General features: G+C 46.4%; 1 protein-coding gene across 2 annotated transcripts in view; it reads left to right on the top strand.

Moving 5' to 3' along the window:
• LOC135908027 (uncharacterized) overlaps positions 1-12,692 on the top strand; it is a 183,162-nt gene that overhangs the window by 65,435 nt on the left and 105,035 nt on the right. For both annotated transcript variants that reach the window (XM_065439792.1, XM_065439793.1), the window contains exon 5: positions 11,006-11,115. In XM_065439792.1, the coding sequence (XP_065295864.1) occupies positions 11,006-11,115 (110 nt within the window). The remainder of the gene's footprint in view (positions 1-11,005; positions 11,116-12,692) is intronic.

Below are 12,692 nucleotides of genomic sequence, written 5' to 3'. Positions count from 1 at the left end.
CCGTGACGCACCTCGCACTGGTCCCCGCTCAGCAGCCCCAATGCGCGCTTGGCGCGCCACCTATTGCGGCAGGGCCGTACATTGAGAGGATGGGGTCTTCTGTGTTTGCCGCAAGATGGCTCTGCGTCTGCGTAAAGCGCAGAGAAATGTAGTGGAAAGGCACTTCGCTACTCGTGTAACTGCGACTTCTGTAAGTTACATGTTCATAATTACCGATATACACCGCAGTATAACTTTCTACGGCTCGTTTCTAAGGCAACACCGCATTCACTAGAGGCGCCTTTGTACCGCTTTGAAGCATCGAACTTGTGGCTGCGTGGTAGTGTCTCCGTCTCACACTCCGGAGACCGTGGTTCGATTCCCACCCAGCCCATCTTGCAGGTAGTTTTTTATTCATGAAGTGCCTGCCGGTATTTATCACTCACGGCCAACGCCGCCGACGCCGACGACAGCGGCTTCTCTGCGACACGAGCTCCTTAACGCTGTCGCATTAAAACTGAAATTTCTTCTGAATGCCGCAAGCTGCCCCGTTCCAAAAGGAATAAATGATGGCTGCTGCCGATCGCTCAGGCACTGGCTACTCGCACCTGCCGGAGAGCGTGGGTTTATTAGCGTATAATAAAGCTTCTTGCGTGGCCGTGTAATGCTTTCAAGCATGTTCGGCACGTTTGAGGCCTCCTTCCGCCAACTCTTCATTGCTGAGAATCTGTTTTAGCGTCATTCTTAAGCCATAGGGAAAGAAACGCGCGCGCGTTTTGAACACCAGTTGGTACACGCCGCGCCGGCTCCGCTGCTCGCTGCGGCAATCATTTTAACGCGACAGCGTTACAGGGAAGCTGAAGAGTCTGTCGAATTCAATAAGACGCTCATATACGGATGCGGGAACCTTATAAGCCATGTAGGTAAAATTTGGGTTTTTTTTTTCAATTAGGAGCGACGTAATCGTCCGTTGAAATTGCGCTGTAGCTCCGCCCCCCGTCGAATGCCGCGCGCTGCTACTGACGCTGACGATGCGAGCGGAGACCGGAAACCGCGGTGTTGTGACGTCAACTCAAGTGTGTCGTTCCTTCGCAGCGTCCGCGACCGTGCCTGACCGCGCTTGTTTCTGCGTGCGTGCCATCGTAATCTGCTTCGATCGACCCTGCATTCCTTCGTTGGTGCGTCTGCGTGTATGTAGAGTGGTAGTCAACGTGAGTGGTAATCAACGTGAGGGGTAGTTAACGTGGTAGTCACCAGATGAAGGTCACTACACGTACTGCATGCACCGGGAAGCTTTTAACGCCTTTAAACCGTCTTTATAGATTGCCGACAGCTTTGAACAGCGCACAAATGCCGACGATCGCATCCGCGCTTACGTTCCACGAGGAGGCATGCAGGAGCCCAATACTACAGTTGTTTGACCGGAAACGAGCTCACTGGATCGGCGAAAGATCGGCGAGATCACTAGATCGCTTTGCAAAAAACATACTCACCAAAGAGCATTTCCAACAGGAGGAGATCCCAAGACTTTGCACTTTCGTTCGCGTCGAAAGCACTGCTCGCACCAGCATCATTTGCTTGTTCGGCGCTTCGCAATCGGCTCGTACATGTAGGGAGTAACGCCGAACTCCTCAGAAAAACGCAGTGTCTCTAAATTTTCCATTACCGTCTCAGAAAAACAGCGCCAAACTACCTGGCACCGCGCTTCATGTGTAGCGGCAGCGGTCGGTTACTAGAGTTGACGTCACGAGGCGCCCGACCAATCACAGGCGGAAACGAGACGCGCGAGCTGGGCGTGTCCGCTGCTGCACTTTTAGTCGAAATAAAATATATTTGCGCTTTCTTTCACTCAATTTCGATACGATATTCGAATTCGGAGAGTTGAAAACCATTATGTACAGATGTTCACTCATTTTTTCTGGAAAACCTTTCAGCTTCCATTTAAGGAACCCATGTCGCAGAAAAGCCGGTGTCGTCGGCGTCGGCGGCGTTGGCCGTGAGTGAAAAATCCCGGCAGGCAATTTATATAAAAACAACTTGCAAGATGGGCTGCGTGGGAATCGAACCAGGGTCTTCGGAGTGTGAGGCGGAGACGCTACCACTCAGCCACGAGTTTTTTTTTCTTTATTACCGGCTTGGCAAGTACATACAAATATTGTCAAATAAAACCGCGAGTTCGATGCTTCAAAGTGGTACAAAAGCGCCTCTAATGAATGCGCTGTTGTCTTAGAAACGCGCCGTAGAAAGTTATACTGCGGTGTATATCTGTAATTATGACCATGTAATTTACAGAAGCTGCACTTACACGAGTAGCGAAGTACGTTTCCGTTACATTTCTTCTGCGCTTTCCGCACACGCAGAGCCGTCTTGCGGCAAAGACAGAAGACCCCCTCCTCTCAATGTACGGCGCTGCCCCGACAGTTGGCGCGCACGTGCGCGTTGGGGCTCTGCGGGGACCGGTGCGAGGCGCGTCGCGTCCCCGACTCCCTCTCCCTTGACGACGCTTCGCCGTGCTCCCTCACGGGTTGCAGAATCAAGCATCCTTCCTTTCTTTAGATCACTATCTATATATCTCTCTGCCCGTCCCGATCACGACGTTTGGCTGGCGTAGATCATTTCCCCTTCCGCGACACCGAGTTCTTTGGCTCGTTCCGCTTGCTCAGGCGCACGTTTCGTTGCCGCGCCGAGCGCTGCGTTGGTCGACGCTCACCGCGTGTTTGGTGGGTGCAACGTCCGATGCGAGGCGCCTCGTAAGTGATTGCTGCGCCGTAGCGCATTGTCTTACACCCCTTGGCGGGTCGACGGGAACGCTGTCGCGTTCCACTCTTGAAGGCGAAGCTTAAACGTCCTCCATTTTTTTTCGCTTCTGCTGAACCTCGCGTGGCCTTGGCGTGGAATCGTTTCATTATTAGGTAGAAATGATTGCGATTGACGTTTACAAGAGTGCGCCGAATCTGTCAGGTGCAATTTCATAAAGAAAACGAAAGACGTCTTCAGAAATGATGAAATGTTTATTTTGCTCTATATGAATCCTTGTTCCGGGCTTCTTCTGCATTCATCCAAAGCTGTGGCGCCAGGTAAGCAGCAGTCGTTGCCGTACGATGCTCCACCGGATGCCATCAGCTGAAAGAAAGTAAATTACAAGCATGTATCATTTCGCTATATTGACCTAACAGGAGTATTGCGTGTAGAGGCGAAACGTGCGTAAGAGGTGAATGAGCGGCATTACAGATAAATTCACTTTCACGGACATTTCGCTGCAAGGACTCCTCCCAAACAATACCATAAAATCTGAACATCCGATTTTCAAGCACCCCTCCTTTCGCGGGCAATATTTCCTGCACTTTAAGTGCGCAAATACACGGGTAACTGCGCGTTTCCAACACAACTTGGCCTCAGTCGACACGATGGTACGCCAAGTACACAAAGGTGGCTACAACACAGGCTCAGCCAGACCATGTTACACGCTCGCAGAATGCCTTCTAATCGCACTCAAGTCAGTTTCGTGGGTGCAAAGATTGTCTTCAGACGCTGATAATCAGTGGCGTAGCTAGGTCGTCTGGCACCTGGGGCCCAAAGGTCTACTGTCGCCCCCCCACCCCCCCTCTGGGTGTAGCTGGCGGCAAGAGGGGTGTCTTCAGACGTATATGACAACCCCCCATTGGCCCCTTGCACCCGCGGCCCACGGCCCCTCGGCCTGTCCCCCCCCCCCCCCTGTTGCTACGCCACTGCTCAGGGTACATAAATGTCATGTTCTTGAGCTCCTCCGTGTTATCTTTTACGCGTCCCGCCGGCGCATGCAACACTCCTGTGTTATCACTCTCGGCAATCGCTCGTCCCGTTTTCGAGAAGCGTGAGTACCGAAATAAGGTATATGTTGTTGCAGGGCTATAATATGCGTCACAAACTTGTCCCACAAAATTTCAGTACACGCAAAACTAACTCACTATGGCCGGCTTGCTTTTTTGCTAACAGCTTCACAACCCCAGGCGCGGCGAGCAAGCCTCAAGATATTCCAAAAAGTTACCAAATAAATTACAATACTTTTTCGGGTGAAAGAATGCGTTAGGAAGTTCTGCCATTAAGATTCAGTACACGCGAAAGTGCGGCTCACAGCCGAGCTGCTTTTCGCTAACTGCATCAATAAGCCGGGCGCGGCAACCGTGCTTCTAAACTACCCCAAATATAACGACGTTAGTTACAATAATGTTGGGGGCCACAGAATGCGCGAAAACTTCTCTGTCTTAGGCGCTACGACGTACTACACGCATGTACAAGCGCAAATGCTTCACACGGCCGAGCCGGTTTTCGCTTACTGCGTCAATAAGCCGGACGCGGCACGCGTGCCCACAAACTACCGAAATAAGTTACAGTAATGATGGGGCTCATAGAAAGTGTCACAAACATCTCCCAGGACGAGGCATTACCTCAAATTAACTGCGCCAGGTCGGCGGAGCTGTTTTTCGCTAACCGCACCACTCGAACTAAGCCTAAATGTGCTTAAAATGCGCAGCACACTGTCAAACGCAATTTCTCACCTTGCAGTAGTCCAGTTGTGCAGTGGTGCCGTGTCGAAATGCAGACGATACGCAAGAGAAGCATAGAGAAGGCCGGGAGCCCCCCAAAAATGGGCTATATCCAAAACAGACGGGTCGCCGAGCACGCGAGCTTCGCACGTACGACCGGCCTCGCTCACTCCGGCGGCTTGTCTGGCGCATGACGTATGCACGCGCGTCTGGCGTGCCGCTAGCTTGTTGCTAGGCAAAGCAACAAAGAGTTGCAAAGTATAAGTTCATTTACAAGCAAAATGTTTTCACATTTAGTGAAAGGAATAAAAAAAAACGTTGTCTGGAAGTTTATTTCACATTCTTTTTTTCTGATGCTCGCGTCAACTAACGGATGGTGTTGAAACTAGGCGTGACGTGTTTCCTGTTGCCAGTTTTTGAAGAGTGTCCCCTCTTGTTGAATTTCTTTCTCTATGCTTAAGCTTCCGTTGCATGCCGGCGGGATTTACGACGAGCCACTGCAAGTAAGGGAAAGCAGACCAATCGCAGACGCCTGCACCACCCTCTTCATCTGGTTATCGACTTCCATTGCAGTGGCTCGGCCTCATCTATTCTCTCTCCACTTGAGCGTGCATTTCGCCTTTTGTCAGCCAATTAGCTAACCCAGGCCGCTTAGTGTAGGCAATGTTACTGGTTCTTCAAGCAAACAAAAGTGACCTCCTATGAATGAGGAGAGAATTTAATTGGTCGGATCAGACAACCCTGCGGGTTACCGCCCGATGCTTCCGTCGGCGGTTACGCAAATTCGACATCCGGAGATCGGAATAAAAACATATTGTAATAGGTTTACGTTATAGGGCCCTTGCTTACGGTCCTCTTGAGGAACTCAAGGTACGTTTTCCTAAAAGGTGACGTTAAAATGAGCATGAAAGGAATACTTTGAAAGGCGTTATTTACATGCACCATCTTCTATGAGGATGCGGTAGAGACAATAGAGATAAATATATTTTTACGTTGCAGAACTCATATGTAAATATGTATTTACAATATTTACACGAGATACAGCGATACATAAACAAGGTGGCTGTCGACACCGATTCGCCCGCCACACGTCAAATACTATTCAAATGAAGTCTCAGCGCTGTGTTGACACGGACAAGAAAGACGACAGGAAGTGCGCACCTCCTGTCATACGCGGTCGTTAGGACGCGAAACGCCGAGGTGGCGTGATGTAGGGGTGTCATGCAGCTGCTCAAGAAAGGATGTCCGGAGATGACATGGTCCTTCGAAAATTCCGGTCCTTCAGGCCGTAAGCTGCGACCGTACAGAGCGTCGTCTCGCAGCACGAACTTGCGCAGGGTGTCCTCCGAATGTCCAGAATTGAGACGATAAATGGTAGCACGTAAGCAATCATAACGCCGTTCTCCAGTGCGGATGTCGTGCAGATCAGAATTGGTGAGGACGCAAAAGTCGCAAGTGTCATGCGCATCATGTTCAGGGCGGTCCATAAGAATGACGGGAGAGGCCGTCCGCGTCGTTGTTCAGACGGCCTGACTTGTATAAAACAGCAAATGAACACTGTCGGAGCCGTAGCCTCCACCTAGACAATCCTCCAGTGAGGTCTTTAAGTGAGGAGAGCCAGCACAAGTAACCACGGGAAATGTGCGGGCATACGAGTAGGGAGTAGGAACCGGTCGCCTTTTTTAAACACAGGGACAACCCGGGCAGACTTCCAGCCATTTGGCAATTGTGCTGTCATGAGTGAGACACGGAATCAAATCAAAAGAAATTCGGCGAGAATTTCAGCATATAGCTTGACAAATACGCTAGGAATTTCGTCCAGACCACATGAACTCTTCATTTTCAAGTTAAGCAGCATAATAAATGCACCAGCGTAATATATAAAATTTACATCTGTGAAATGGGGCAGTGTGACATCGCATGCGCACATCGTACAACCAGAGAACACACTTTGAAAGTAATCGTTGAATTGCTGAGAAATGGCACTCGGATCTGTCACTGCCTTCCCGTCAACAGATATTTGCGAAACTGGTTTCTTCTTTTCTTTTATGTACTGCCAGAATATAGCAGCATCATTGTTTATGTTGTTAGAAAGGGATATTTTGAAATAATAATCTTTCGCAGTGTGAACTGCATGTTCAAAATTGTCTTGCATGTCTCGTAATTTGTTGTACTGCTGCGCATGCTTCTTTTTAAATCTTTTTATTCTGCGTTTCAATTCAATAGTATTCCGATTCATCCAAGCCGTTTGTTTGTTAACTTCCTTCAGTTTGTTTGGGACTACGTTAACCTGAAAATAATGACACATTTCCTTGAACTTGTTCAAAAGTAACTGAATATTGCTGCTATCAAAATCAACTAAACAAGTTTGCATGTATTCGACAACGCTTACGTCGTTGGCATTAGAAAAATCTTTGACATAGAGCGCAGAGGGGTGTTTATACTTATCTAATGGTACTAGTAGTGGCGATATGTTCACGAGATGGTGTTCGAGGAGCCTTTGCTCGACTTTCACATTATAATCCGAGAAATCTCGACTGAGAGATACCAAGTCTAACTATGAGCTGCATGCATTTCGTACACGAGTAGGTTCATGGACTACCTGCATCAAGTTGTATAGTAAGTTAATTTAAAACCTAATGTTCACATGTTTTTTATGTTGACTACAGTCAATAAGGCGTTCCGAATATACTCCCGGCAGGTTAAAATCACCAAGCAGAGCAATTTTGTTTCTTTCATGCTTGGACATTTCTGTATTCATTCTCTCTAATATATCTTGTGGGGCATCCGGATGTCTATAAAAAGCGTATAATGTCAAACTTTGAGCCCTGTAAGAGACTTCGACGCGCAGGCATTCAAGGTCGATTATGTCGTCCAACAAAACAGCCTGAAAGTAACTTTAATTAAAATCGCTACACCACCACCCCTAGCGTGGCGGTCCTTACGATAAGCTTTACAAGGGGGAAAAATGTCGTTATCGCATATTTCCTCGTTCAGCCAGGTTTCTGTTAAAACAGTTACATGAGGCTCGCACTGCAGTAGCAAGATCTCTAAGGTCTGGGTTTTGTTTTTGACACTGCGAGCGTTTAGATTCAACATTCGGGGACGCTCATGAGCTTCGTAGGCATCCAGTCAATCTCGAGATAATACGAAAGCATTAAGTTGCTCACCTTCCACAGGCGCGGATGACGCGTTTTTTACAGCTTTAACACGTTTGTTAAGCGATTGATCCCCAAAGAATAATTCCTGGTCAATTCTTAGTGTGTCGTGGATAAGCGAGACCCTCTTTCTAAGCTACTTTTCATTTTCGCACTTTCCTAGAGCAGTTTCCGTTTTCTTAACGTTGACGCTGAATAGTCATTTTGGATAAACGTTGTGCGGCCTTTTAACATTTTGACATTGGCGAAGATTGCCTTCGTTTCATTGAAATCTTGGAGGTGAATGTTTGCTGGGCGTTTGCCTTTCCGCTGTCCCAGTCGATGGATGCGGCCAATGAATTCACATTTCACGCCAGGTTTTTCTTTGAATATCTGTTAGACTACTTTGAGGTGAGGTGAAATATCAGTTTCATCGGATCATTCGGGTATTCCGTGAAATATCATATTAGACCGTCTACTGCGGTCCTCCAGATCTGTTAGTTTTTTTGCTTGAAATATTATGATAGGCTCTACCGATTGTACCACCGCCTGCACTTTATCAGCTTGTCCTGAAGCGAGGAAGGACTGACAGCTGTTTTCCTACATTCTATTGTGCAGCTTCTCTACTGTCTTTTTCATGTCTGCTATTACTGCTTTTAATTCACTTATGTAACATCGCATTGCCTTCTGGCCCTCAAGTAGCTCTTGACAAAGTTCTATTTGTGTAGGTCCGAGGTTTAGTTCCACAACGCCAAATAACGACAATCTCATCATCAAAAAACAATTATAGGCAATGCTATAACACCGATTGGGGCACGGCAGGACTACAATGCCAGGATAGTTACTTCGAAATGTACAGGTATGAAAACTAACCTGCAGTACGCAAAATCGTTTCCTGCTTAGCGTCATGGCATGGCCTGGTCCGCCGTGCCCACTGAAGTTGTAGTCGTGAGATATATCTTTCGTATACTCGGCTGTTGAAGACGGCACACCGCGTTGTTCCATAAGTGTCGCTAGTAGATCCGCACCACCATGATATGAGGCTTCTTGATTTCCTGATAGGACGAAGTTCAGAAGCTGGTATGCATCGTTGGTGTGGCGTGCCTCGTGGCACACGTGACCAGTGGTGGATAAACCGGCAGCAATTCCCTGAAAACCCTGCAGTACGAAAAACAGCTTCGTACTTAGCGCCATGGCATTGACAGGTCCGCCTTGACCACTTGATTTCATACTGCGTCCATTTTTCCGGCTTCCACAGTCTTTGTCACGTTATAATATCGAACATCCTTTACTTTGTCATCGTTAAAAATGTTTACAGTTATGCGAATGCTATCTTATATCTTGAGTTGACACTTTCATTTGTCGTTTTTTATTAGGTCCTTTTTTACTAGGAAGAGCTTGTACACTGGTTGCCTTAGTGCCTTCTTTCGCTCTTCACTTGCTGCCTCTGAAGTCAGCCTAGTTAGGGTACTATTGATTACCTTTATGACATCTTCCTCTCTCTGTTCTAAGGCTGCATATTTGTTTGCATGAACAGCCCGATTTGTTCGGCTCTTACCCTTACTGCGTCTAAGTGGGCACGTTTCTTCTAGACGAATTTTACTCTCTCTTCCAATTGAGCTGAATCCTATACCTCACCAACCGATGATCACTGCACCCTACGTTACCTAACATTGCAACATCCTCTACTATGATAGGATCGGCAGCAAGTATGAAATCTATTTCATTTCTTCTTTCACCATTGGGGCTCTCCCAGGTCCACTTTCTTTTGCTGCGCTTGTTGAAAAAGATGTTCAATTTTCTCAGCTTATTCCTTTCCACGAATTCTACCAGCAGCCCTCCTCTAGCGTTCCCGGAACCAACGCCGTAGTTTCCCATTGCTTGTTCAGCAGCCTGCTCTTTCCCGACTTTTACCTTGAATACGGCCATTGCTATAGTATACGGAGTTTGCACTTTTCTCATCGCTAATTAAACATCTTCATAAAACTGATTTACTTCCTAGTCATCGTGACTGCATGCTGGAGCGTAGGCTTGTACTACCTTTAATCTATACCTCTTATTAGGTTTGGTTGCGACTACTGCTACCCTCTCAATAACGATGTAGAATTCGTCAATTTGCACGCTATCAGATTATGGAGTATACTCCTACGGCGTATTGCTTCTTATCTGGGAGACATTTATAGCAGAGGACATGGCCGTTACTCAACACTGTATAAGCCTCACCAATTCCATTCTCACTAAGAACAATCATATCCCAAACAATGCCTGATAGTTCTTCAAAGAGGTAAGCTAGCCTCACTCGACAGAGTTAGGGTGCTAAAGGTTGCAAGCATCAGTTCCCATTGGCGGCCTGTCCGTGTCCTGACATTCTTAGCACCCTCTGCAGAGATACAGGTCTGAGCACCGCCAAATTGAGAACCACTGAAGAGAAGTCCTCGAGATTTTCTATACTCGCAACGTGTGCTTGGGACGTGTTTCAGTTTCGTGCTCTTATTGAGAAATACGAATACCAATTAATAGCAGTCTTTTGATGAACCTTTCTTTGTTGACATGTCTTTTATGTTTGTTTCATGTGAACCGCGACGTTGTTTTTTGTGTATCTGCTTCTATCAATCAATACGTGGTCGCCTATTATAGTGTGAAAGAGGATTAGCCCTTCCTGCTTCCTTCGTGATTCTACAGGGCTTAGGTAGAAAGTATGATACCTCGAGATTAATTATTTAAAAGAAAACTCGGCGTTGTAGAGTGATGAAAATGGGGCAGCGGCACAATATCTCGGCACGCGATGTGCGTTAAACACCTGTACGAATTATCGATAGTACTCATTCCTGCGCTTCCCGAACACGGCTTGTATGAATAGGGTATGTCCGCTTTCATGACAACTCAATGCAGAAAACAAACAGTAGAGCCTACAATGTTGCTGCATTTAAGAAAAACATGCACTCCACTGGAACCACTTATTGTTCTCGCTCGAACATTTCAATTCGTTGCATAGTGATGCTGTTTGTGATGCGTTACGATATTGCCTGAATTCCCGCTAAATATTGCCAATGTCGTTTTGTACTATCGTTGCAATCCACGTTCATTTATTCGCAACCGTGATCGTTTCCATTGCTTTATGTTGGAATTATGGCAGCTCCCTCCTTTAACGCTCTAAAGCCGTGAGGAAAAAACAGACGAAATAAACGAAATAGAAGATTCAGTTAGGCGTTCATATTTTTGTTTTTATTCTAATTCGTTGTCCCGTATGCTCAGCGCCATTTGCAGTTAGGCAATAAAGCCGACAAGCCCTGTTTACGACCGTGACGTGATATATTGGTCAAATCACGTCAAGTTTTTGACGATGTTCATACGTCGTTGCAGGAACTGTACCTATACGTAAAGCGTATCAACCAACAGCGGCAGCCTTCGTATCAGATCCTGGGTTTGTCCGTGGACGATGCCCAGAACTACCCGACACAGTCATTGATGAGGTGTGTAAGCAAATTGCGAAATGCCATAGTGCACTTTTCAGCGCCTTTTCATTATAGGAAAGGTTTCTGGTAATGAAAAGACAAAGAATGTGAATGGATACGTGCACTACAACGCACTGTACTACAAAGTAATTGCCTGTCCTGTCAACTTCTACGCATATACTATTAGGCATTACTTTTGAACAAACGTGTAATTAGCCATGGTTTCTTATGCAAACTCGAAGTGGAATCCTTCATGACAACCTTTGATCTTTGAGGTGGGTTTGTCGTGTAGTGTTTTTGGCAGTTAGTCGCGTAGAAGTTATGTCTTTGCGCTGCAGCATCTGGGGCCGAATTCACGATGTTTTTGTTCGTAAGTACAGTTCTTCATTCCCTGATCGCCTTCGCTAATACAACGTCCTACATCACTATTGTCTGGCACGAACGCTTTAAGCATTAAAACTCATTGTGAATACAAGTCTTGGCGCTTTTCTTGCAACTGGCGTTTTCACATGCGTCTAACGCACACAGTTCTTTCAGCAGCTTTAGTCGGAAGAATTTGTCTCCGTCCGAGTGAAGCCAATTTTCTCGCGGGCCGGCACAACGGAGGGTTATCGCCCTGCTTTGATGGGCCGAACCCGGTGTTGGTGCAGTCGACAACTGTGTGCTACAAAGTCGTATGCGTATATGACCTGGCTATGTGCACTGGGGACCCCTGTGTATGTGCTACTAGGTGCGTGCGACTAGACCACAAGATATGTGTCGATGGGTTTTAGTTTGCTTTACATCTTATATGGAGTCATTAGAAACAATCTCTCTCACTTATTGTAAATAAATACACCACAACACATAATTTACACATACGCGTTCCCTACCCAGCAGTTACCTTATTCATACAATCACTCATTACACATAATAAAATGCACCACCTTACGTAGACGTCAACTACAGTTGAATCTACCACATATTTATCCTCCACAACTTGTGATCTTTTTCTCGGCAATCACTAATATCGCGCTTTTTAGAAAGCTAGTCACACAGCAGCCATTATCTCTTATTTCTACAAAAGCTTCTTTGCAACCAGGATTCAGGCTGTTCGTAAAGTTTGCTCAGTTACAATCAGTGAACTTTTACTTAAAGCTGATCATTTGTTCTTAATAACTGTCTTTTTCGCGCTAATCAGTACAGGCTTGCTACCTTATTAAACCTGAATAAATACTCCAGCTTGAAATATATGCGTCTCCTCGCTGTTCCAGGTTCGATTCGATATTCGATACTTACTATTGGGATGCTATTCATACTCCAAAAAGGTATATTCGGACACCTCTGGTAGTAGGTCTGAAAAAAATCAATGTCATTTCGAATCAACGACGTTGAACCTAATAAACCGACAGCTAACAATTTTCGCACCATATCTTAATCTATTCTACAGAAAACTAACAATACTCCCTCCACTGATAGCTGAGCGTCGTCTAAATGCAGTTCATTTCTTCCTTGTTCATCCTGATTCAACCCAATATATTCACGTCGACAATGTGCAACAACTGTGTATCTCTTTTCGAAGGGAAACAATAACCTGCCATGAATGACCTGACGAG

The sequence above is a fragment of the Dermacentor albipictus genome, chromosome 10, assembly GCF_038994185.2.
Source record: "Dermacentor albipictus isolate Rhodes 1998 colony chromosome 10, USDA_Dalb.pri_finalv2, whole genome shotgun sequence".
Taxonomy (NCBI): Eukaryota; Metazoa; Arthropoda; class Arachnida; order Ixodida; family Ixodidae; genus Dermacentor; species Dermacentor albipictus.
This window is presented reverse-complemented; position numbering and strand designations above follow the sequence as displayed.